At 51.8% G+C, this 9,655-nt stretch overlaps 1 protein-coding gene across 3 annotated transcripts; it reads left to right on the forward strand.

Moving 5' to 3' along the window:
* The first annotated feature begins 6,031 nt into the window (after positions 1-6,031).
* On the forward strand, positions 6,032-9,245 carry LOC125541637 (serine carboxypeptidase-like 45). Of its 3 annotated transcripts, none has more exons than XM_048704992.1 (10): positions 6,032-6,355; positions 7,036-7,137; positions 7,293-7,388; positions 7,508-7,600; positions 7,686-7,765; positions 7,865-8,152; positions 8,225-8,358; positions 8,465-8,557; positions 8,659-8,776; positions 8,925-9,245. In XM_048704992.1, the coding sequence occupies exons 1-10, from the start codon at positions 6,106-6,108 to the stop codon at positions 9,075-9,077; spliced, it is 1,407 nt and encodes a 468-aa protein (XP_048560949.1). In that variant the 5' UTR covers positions 6,032-6,105; the 3' UTR covers positions 9,078-9,245. The 3 variants fall into 3 exon arrangements, with proteins under 3 accessions (XP_048560949.1, XP_048560950.1, XP_048560948.1); XM_048704993.1 differs by having other exon boundaries at positions 7,865-8,131; XM_048704991.1 differs by having other exon boundaries at positions 7,865-8,358.
* Positions 9,246-9,655: the final 410 nt, after the last annotated feature.

Genomic DNA, 9,655 nt, shown 5'->3' on the forward strand with positions numbered 1-9,655 from the left:
AAAAGAATCCGTGGAGCATGGTGGGGAGGGAATTCCTTGGCCGAGCTCACACGATGCTGACTCCGAGAGTTCTGAGCCAGTATCCGGGGAAGAGTCCGGCTTTGTGATGGTTGCCGGCAACACTGCTTCCTCCGGCTCTCTAGTACTGGGCCTAGTGGCCACAGATAGTCTGGTGGGTTTAGAAATCCCTTATTCGGTCCTGACGAGGCGCTCCGGCTCTAAGGCCAGAGCGGAGGTTGGGGTCGTGAATCCTTGGAAGATTAAGTCTCCTCGGATATCAGCGGCATAATCCAGGTTTCAAAAACTAATCTGGTGACCTGGGGCGTAGCTGTCGATCTGCTCTAGATGGCCAGGCGAGTTGGCCCGCACTACGAAGCCGCCGAATATGAAGATCTGGCTGGGGAGTAAAACCTCCCCTAGGGCAGCATCATTGCAGATGATGGATGGATCCATCGAACCTTCTAACGGCGATACAGTGGAACTCTCAATGAAAGTACCAATGTCGGTGTCAAAACTAGCGGATCACGGGTAGGGGGTGTCGAACTGTGCGTCTAAGGTCGATGGTAATAGTAGGCAGGGGACACAATGTTTTGCCTAGGTTTGGGCCCTCTTGATGGAGGTAATACCCTATGTCATGCTTGATTGATATTGATGAGTATGAGAATTACAAGAGTTGATCTACCACGAGATCGTAATGGCTAAAACCCTAGAAGCCTGGCCTATAAGATTATGATTGCCTCTACGGACTAAACCCTCCGGTCTATATAGACATCGGAGGGGGCAAGGGTTGTACAATGTCGGTTATAGAGAAAGGAATCTTCATATCCGAACGCCAGGCTTGCCATCCACGCCAAGGTGAGTCACATCCGGACACGGGAGAGAGTCTTCTGTCTTGTATCCTCACGGCCCATCAGTCCGACCCATGTCCAACAGGTCGGACGCCCGAGGACCCCTTAATCCAGGACTGCCTCAATCTTCGTAGAATATGTAGGAGCCAATATGCGCATCCAGGTTCCGCTATTGGTTATTGACCGGAGAGGTGTCTCGGTCATGTCTACATAATTCTTGAACCCGTAGGGTCCGCACGCTTAACGTTCGATGACGATTTTGTATTATATGAGTTATGTGTTTTGATGATCGAATGTTGTTCGGAGTCCTAGATGAGATCACAAACATGAAGAGGAGTCTCAAAATGGTCGAGACATAAAGAATGATATATTGGACGGTGTTATTCGGACACCGAAAGAGTTCCAAGAGGTACCGGGTAAAAAAACGGAGTGCCGGAGGGGTTACCGGAACCCCCCGGGAAAGTAATGGGCCAACATGGGCCTTGGGGGAGAGAGAGGGCAGGCCGCGAGGAGGTGCCCCCCATGGGGAGTCCGAATAGGACTAGGGGAGGGGGTGCGGCCCCCTTTTCCCTCTCCCTCTCCCTATCCCTCTCCCTTCTTCCCCCTTCCAACAAGTGGAATCCTGCTAGGACTTGGAGTCCTAGTAGGACTCCTCTCTCCTGGCGCGCCCTACAAGGGCCAGCCGGTCTCCCCCTTTCCTCCTTTATATACGGAGGCAGGGGCACCCTAGAACACACAATAGACATCTCTTAGCCGCGTGCGGTCCTCCTCCACAGTTTACCACCTCAGTCATATCGTCATAGTGTTTAGGCTAAGCCCTGCGCCGGTAACTTCATCATCACCGTCGCCACGCCGTCGTGCTGACGGAACTCTCCCTCGTCCTCAACTGAATCAAGAGCTCGAGGGACGTCATCGTGCTGAACGTGTGTTGAACACGAAGGTGACGTACGTTCGGTACTTGGATCGGTTGGATCGTAAAGACGTTGGACTACATCAAACGCTAAACGCTTCCGCTTTTGGTCTACGAGGGTACGTGGACACACTCTCCCCTCTCGTTGCTATGCATCTCCTAGTTAGATCTTGTGTGATCCTAGATAATTTTTTTGAATTACTACGTTCCCCAACAAGAATCGTTGTGTGACCCTGTGCTGGAACCATGTTATGCGAATGCTGAATCCAGCCATCTCCATTGATGGAGCCAACCATCATCGGTGCTGGAACCAGTCGACGACCGGATGGTGCTACCACAACGACATGCTACATCGGCAGCTTACTGCAAAAGCTTAAATCAGCGGCCCGTTTTGCTGGGACCGGCACCCCAATTTGCTACGTGGGGCAGAGCAACGGCCGGCGACGACGACGCTACCACGGCTGAACGACGTTTCTCAAAAAGTTTCTACCGTGACCTGTTTTTGTTGTAATTGACGCGGAATTTTTTCCGGCGGTGTCGGCGAGCATCGACAGTAAGGCATCGTCCGTCAAAGACAAGGCAAGCCAGGGTAGGGCGATTAGGCGAGCTGTTGGCTGGCGTCTGCATGCAGGAGGGCATCTGTCATGGATTTTTACGGAGAACGAAGTGAAAGTGGTGTGGAGGTGGGAAAGGATAAGTGGGGAGAAGCGGCTAGTATTTCATGAATCGAACGCTTGGTCTGACCGGCTAAAATTTTAGCCGGTCGATCGATTCCTATCACTCATCTAGAGAGATCCGACTCAGAAAAAAGAGACAAGAGAGGTGTAGTAGTGGTTACCTTTTCCAGAGAATGCTCCGACACGTACATTCTCAAGATCACTGCGTGCTTGTCTAAAGGTAACTTTCCAGACACAAACCCAAAGTCCCTTGAAAAAGACCAAACATCCACACTGATATCAGCTTGACGCACGCAAATCTGCCCATTTAAAGACAGTCAAGTCAAAATATACAAGTGTATCAAAAAATTTACTAAACCTATTCATGTTTCTGCCTAACTAAGCAATACCCAAAAACTAAAGAGCACTGAACCTGTTCATGCTTTTGCCTAACTAAGAGCATCTCCAGCCACGGCCTCAACAGGCCTTCTTCAAGCGTTTTTGCCGCGTCGGCGCCCAAAATTCAACCCAGTTGCGCCGCTAGTAGCCCGTTTTTCGTCGGCTCGGGTCGAAACTGGTGCCGGCGGACCCAAGTAGAGCACGGCACGCTGGGATGCGCCTGGGGACGCCGGCACAAGCGAAAAGGGGCGTGGAGCCGCTCTGTCGGCGAGTCAAGAACCTCTTTCCACCGTTTCTTCCCGCCCTCGCCCCCCACTTCCCTCTTATTCTCTCCTTTCCTCCCGTCAATCTCTCTCCCGCTCGCCTCCCAGCCGCCGCCATGCCGCCGAAGAAGAACGTGATCCCCCGCGCTGCGACCACCGCGACCGCCTCTGTCGCCCAGATGAAGCAGAGGAAGCCGAGGGCGCCGCCGTCCAAGCCACCGGGCATGACAAACGCCGAGTGGAGGGCGGAAGTTCAGCGACGGAAGGCCGTCACCGCCGATAGGCGGAACAGGGCAATCGCCAAGAAGGCCCGTGACAACGCGGCGCGTGTCGCTGTGGCTACGGCGGACCAAGCCGAGGCCGAGGCGACTCGCTTGGGGATGATGAATCCACCAGGCGGCCACGCCCAGTACGTACCCTAGAGCCAGCAAAGCATTGGCTCTCCGTCCGGCTTCTCATCGTCGCCGCAACCATGGGGATGCACATCGTCGGCGGGCTACGCCGACGGGGACGCGCGCGGTGGGTTCAACCCCAACGTCATCTTCCCCCATGAACACCCAACCCAGCGCACGCCCTCGCCCGCCTTCGCCGGCGTGTAGTACCTTCCATACAACTACTCGACGCTGGCTTACGCGTGCTCCCCAACGGCCCCTCTCCATTGTGGCGCGTTGCCCTTCTCACAAGCTTCCACGTCGCACCTCGGCGATACCGACGAGACCGACGCCGACATGGACGACATCATCGCGGTAGGCTCACCCGCGGCCGCCGCGTCCCCCGGGTTCGCTACCCAAGACGACACGGTGGACCTCAGCGGCGGCATGGACGGCGAGCTCGAGTACGACGAGGAGGAGCCGGAGGAGCACGACGAGGAGGAGGAGAAGGAGCCGGCGACTGTCCCGGCGAGGAGGCGCAAGAAGAAGGGGGCGGCCAGGACCGGCGAGCCGCGCATTAAGTGCACGTCCAAAGAACAGAAATGCCTCGCCGAAGCGTGGAAAGTCGTCTGCCTCGACCCGACCACCAGCACGAACCAGAGCATCGAGGCGTACTGGGAGCGCATCAAGGCCGAGTTCGACGAGCGCAAGCTCGTAGACCCCTACTTTAAAGGCGTCTACATGCAGCGCGGGGCGAAGGCAATGGCGAACCATTGGAGGCTCATCCAGGCGGCGTGCAACAAATGGCATGGGATCGTCGAGAAGATCGCGGCTCGCCCGGAGAGCGGCGCCAACGTCAGGGATCAGGTACGGCACGCCGGTCTCCCGCTTCTATTCGCCGTGCGCGCCCGCCAACTATTTGTTCCTCCGCGCAGCTGGTGCGCATGTTTGCCTTGTATCGCCTAGCCAACCGCGACCAAGAGTTCAAGTACCTCCACGTATACAAACGCATTAACAAGTGCGAGAAGTGGGCGGAAGCCCGACGTACCCTCGATAATGCCAAGGAGACCTACAAGTTGGACGCGCCGGCGCCGGGTGCGTCAGACGGGCGGCCGGACGGCAACAAAGGGGCCAAGAAGGCGGAAAATGTCGACGCGCCGTCCTGCATGAAGAGAAGACCGAGGCGCGGTGGTCGGCATTGATGACGAGCAGCGCCGTCAAGCTCGACCTACTCCGGACCAACGTCGTCGCGAAGAAGAGGAACACCGACATGGCATTCCTGTTGGGCGGGGCGGACATGCTCCAGAGCAACGACGAGGCGGCCAAGGTGTGGTACTTGGCGGAGCGTGGTCTCATCCTGAACCAGCTGCCGTCGACGGTGCCGCCAACTCCCACGCCCACGCCCACGCCCACGCCGACGCCAACGCCGTCAAGCCCGAACGATGATGCCTTCACGACTACCTGCAGCATAGAAGCCACGCCGACGCCGCCCAGCACAGAAGCCACGCCGACGCCGCCCAACACAGAAGAAGCTCCGACCCCGACAAGCCCGCGCACGCCGACTCCGCCAACGCCGAAGGCCGACCTCGTCGTCTGATGCGCTGCACGCGCGTCCTTTCTTTTTGAACGTCGAACTTTTTATTCGATCGCCGAACTGTGACCGTATGATCGCCGAATTTGTGACGTCTATTTTGTGAGCGGGAATGACTACGTTTGAATTTGCCGCGGGTTGGGAGGCGTCTGGGGCGGCGTCTGGAAGCGTGGCTAGGAGTTTTTTTCAAAAAGGAGGGACTCCCCGGCCTCTGCATCAGAGCGATGCATACGGCCACAATTATAAATAAATAAAGTAGTTCAACAAGGTCTTGCAATCTGATGCAAAAAAGTAGGCTAGCTCACAAAGAGCTAGAAAAACAAAAAAAGGCCCAAAAGCCACAACCGGCTGGCATTAGATAGATAGGTAAACTAATCGCCTATCCTATTACATGACCGCCATCCAAACCAGTTGAAAATATCCCACACTACCATCTCCCACCGGACAAATCCAGTAACCAAACGCTCCCTGGCCTCCGTCGGAGTGAGTAAGGACCACATACGGATTAGCGCAGTAGCCCAGAATAAAACCTGCAAAAAATGAATAGGTGTTGTTCTGTTAAAAGCCAAATCATTTTTGCAGTTCCAAATTGCCCATAACAACGCACATGCTCCTACTCGAATTTGTCTAGCTGTTTCGGCCTCTATACCAACAAGCCACGTTTCAAATAACGACCTGACCGAATTCGGAGGAGTAATGTTAAAGGCAATTTGCACCGAGCGCCACAACACTCTCGCCAACGGGCAATCAAAGAAAAGATGCTGGATAGTTTCATCTCGATCACAGAAACTACACCTAGTAAAACCTGTCCAATTGCGCTTAATCAAATTATCTTTTGTAGGTCGCCCCAGAGGCCGATATAGCGCCAGTTCGCTTCCAGGATTTTTTTTTTTGAACGCCCTGATGACTGAACGGCTGGAGATGCTCTAAGCAATTTCGACACCTCGTCACTTGTAGTACTGTCAAACCTATTTATTGCCACCCATATCCATTTCTCACCATTCACTCACTCACTCACTCCACTCTCTCTCTCCCTCTCTGTCCCTCTCAAGAGCACACGCAACAACATGCACCCGGGCACCTCCGTCGCTGCGGTGGTCTGTGCGGCTGCTGCGCTGCTCATCAGCAATGGCTGCCTCTCCATGGCCATGGTAGAGGACAAGATCACAGCGCTGCCGGGGCAGCCACCGGTGAGCTTCGCGCAGTACTCCGGATACGTGGAGGTGGACGCCATGAGGAAGAGGTCGCTCTTCTACTACTTCGCCGAGGCAGAGCTAGATCCGGCCACCAAACCCCTCGTCCTCTGGCTAAATGGAGGTAAATTTAGTGGCTGCCACAAGCTTCCCACTGTTTCGTCTTATTGCATTATTGGGGAGATCACACGAGAAGGAACAGTGTGAAAAGGCCAGAGCCAGAGGGGAAAGGAAGGGGCTGTTTGGTTCGTGATTAACCAAAAATTACCACATTTAAGGTTAGTCAAGTTTGATCAATTTAGATGAGTGTTTGGTTGAAGCCACATCTTAGGTAAGCTACACTTGGACCCCACATGGCATACACAAAAAAATGTAATAAGATTCCCTTAAGCTTGCCAACTTGTGACTCTTATTTTGATGAACTAACCTTAGGCAAGCTTAATATGTGCCAATACTACGCCTAGAACCAAACGGCCCCAAAATTAACAAATGTTGGGAGGGAGAGAGAGTAGATTTTCTGTGCAAATACGCCTACAGCAGACTTTTACTTGGATCATACATTAAAAAGATACTTTTCCTAATTGGATTCTTGAAAGAAGATATACGAAGTGTCCTAACTGTTGATGGAAGGGGACTTTTTACCTTTAAATTTTGCTGTCCTTGTAGTAGAATGTGTTTTTGTTTTGTTAGAATTGACTGCATAATCTCGTGAGATCTCAACTGATTTATTACTACCAAGATTCCTTTGTCTCTCTATGATAGGATAGAAGTTCTGATGATGTTTATGCATGTGTGCTTGTGTAGGACCCGGATGTTCATCTGTGGGGGTGGGAGCATTCTCAGAGAATGGGCCATTCAGGCCCAGTGGCAATGCCCTTGTGGGCAATGAGTATAGCTGGAACAAAGGTGGGCATTTTGTCTCTTGTAAAAGTTGCATCCACAAAAGCAACCTCTAGGTGCCTTTGATTGGTCCTCTTTTCCTTGGTGCAAGAAAAGAGAAAGCTCGCAGGATTTTTACCACAACTGAATTGCTCTTCTTGGTATCTGCTGGCTTGTTTCAGAGGCCAACATGCTCTATCTGGAGAGCCCTGCAGGGGTGGGCTTCTCCTACTCCACTGATCCTTCCTTCTATGGGGGTGTTGGTGACAGCATGACAGGTGTGATCTCCATGCTTGAAAAGTTTTGTAATCCGTATCAGTATTATTTTCTGTGTAGACTAATCTGCAAGATTATTCTTTTTTGAGGGGTTTAAAATGTTTCCCCTAAAATTTTGAAGCCAGGGATAATTTAAGGTTCTTGGAAGGCTGGTTTGCCAAGTTCCCACAGTACAAGGGCAGGGACTTGTACATCGCAGGAGAGAGCTATGCTGGTAAAGCCATTCTGCTTCTTCACCTCCTTGTTCAATTCTGAATTCATCCCTTGGTGTTCTAACTACAATGATGATCACTTTTAAGGCCACTACGTTCCGCAACTAGCGCAGCGCATGGTTGAATTCGACGACAAGGAGAAGCTGTTCAATCTGAAAGGCATTGCTGTAAGTATCCCATTTACAAAGCTTACCAAAAATATGTTTACAAAAACGTCGTGAATTTATAGTGTACATTGCTCTCTTTTTCCCTCATTGATCCAACAGTTGGGCAATCCTGTTCTCGAATTCTCGACTGACTTCAACTCAAGAGCCGAGTTCTTCTGGTCACATGGGCTGATATCGGACTCAACTTACAACATCTTCACGACGGTTTGCAACTACTCACGGTATGTGAGCGAGTATTACCACGGCTCCATCAGCACGGTTTGCGACAGGGTGATGAGCCAAGTGACCAGAGAGACGAGCAGATTCGTGGACAAGTACGATGTCACCCTGGACGTCTGCATTTCTTCGGTGTTGATGCAGTCCCAAGTGCTCACCCCAAGCCCAAATGTATCGTTTTTCAGCATTACCTTTGCTAAGGAGATGTATGTAACCCTGTCATTGACGGACAATTTTTTGCAGTCTACCGAGCAATTGAACAGGGCGCTCGACGTGTGCGTCGAGGACGAGACGATGAACTACCTCAACCGAAAAGATGTGCAAAAGGCAATGCACGCTCAGCTCAACGGCGTGCCCAAGTGGACGGTCTGCAGCAGGTGTGGATTTGCCTATTTGATTTGTTAGGGCTCTATCTGTATCTGCTATATAGTTGCATTTCCTTCAGCAAGGATGCGATTTCACCGAGTGTTTTGCCCTATCCAGTGTTCTTGAGTACAAACAGCTGGACCTGCAGATCCCGACCATCAACATCGTCGGCGCGCTCGTCAAGTCTGGCATCCCGGTGCTAGTTTACAGGTAAAGAACCGCATACAGTTGTATCAATCAAACTCGCCACAGCAAGGATTGTCAGTTTAGAACCTGGGCTGATGGCTATGCTCGTGGGTGTTCCTCCGCAGCGGTGATCAGGACTCGGTGATCCCCCTGACGGGCAGCAGGACGCTGGTGCACCGCCTGGCCAAGAGGCTCCGGCTGAACGCAACGGTGCCATACCGGGTCTGGTTCCAAGGGAAGCAGGTGATCTCCGGTCCATCTCCATCCTACAGTACAATATTGGCCATCGTTATCGTCAGCTCAGCTCCACTCCTGTCAAGCTCAAGCCATGGTGGGTGGTGAAACTGAAACTGAAGCGTTCTTCTCGTCTCATCTTCTCCCGGGTGTGCAGGTTGGTGGATGGACGCAGGTGTTCAGCGACGTGCTGTCCTTCGCGACCATCCGGGGCGCGTCGCACGAGGCGCCCTTCTCGCAGCCGGAGAGGTCCCTCGTGCTCTTCAGGGCGTTCCTCGCCAGCCGGCCGCTGCCGGAATCGTTCGAATGACCTGACCTCAACTCAAGAGACAGTTCGTGTTCTTGTACTACCTAGTAGCTAGAGTGCACGCGTCAATCACCTTTCAAGGTTGGGAATCCAATCAAAAAGGTCTTCGCAAGTGTAATCAGTTACTCCCTCATTTCACTATTATAAGATGTTTTGGATATTTCGATATTACACTAAATACGAACTGAAATGAGTGAAGGAACACACTAAAACACATCTACATACATTCAATTAAAAAAAATCATACATCTCATAATAGTGAACGGAGAGAATATATCGCAAAGCGTGGAGGTGCACTGGAAATGTATGGGAATTTCGAAAATTTGCTAAGCTGTTACATTTGGTCTGTCATAGTGAAAAAAGTACTCCCTCTATCACAAATCTAACACAAGTAATTCAGGACAGGGTAATATATAAAAATGAGATTGTACCACACAACTACTTCCTCTGTTTCATAATATAAAAGCGTTTTTGACATTACACTAGTGTAAAAAACATTCTTATATTATGAGACGGAAGGAGTAAAATTTACCACGAGCATGTTTTGTTGTGTACAATCAAATGTGTACGTGTAGATTCAC

The sequence above is a fragment of the Triticum urartu genome, chromosome 2, assembly GCF_003073215.2.
Source record: "Triticum urartu cultivar G1812 chromosome 2, Tu2.1, whole genome shotgun sequence".
Lineage (NCBI taxonomy): Eukaryota > Viridiplantae > Streptophyta > Magnoliopsida > Poales > Poaceae > Triticum > Triticum urartu.

Coding starts and splice junctions, on each gene's coding strand:
- LOC125541637 (XM_048704991.1), top strand. CDS start 6,106: ATGCACCCGGGCACCTCCGTCGCTGCGGTGGTCTGTGCGGCTGCTGCG. Junction 6,356..7,035: donor CGTCCTCTGGCTAAATGGAG/GTAAATTTAGTG, acceptor GTGCTTGTGTAG/GACCCGGATGTTCATCTGTG. Junction 8,777..8,924: donor TCTGGTTCCAAGGGAAGCAG/GTGATCTCCGGT, acceptor CCGGGTGTGCAG/GTTGGTGGATGGACGCAGGT.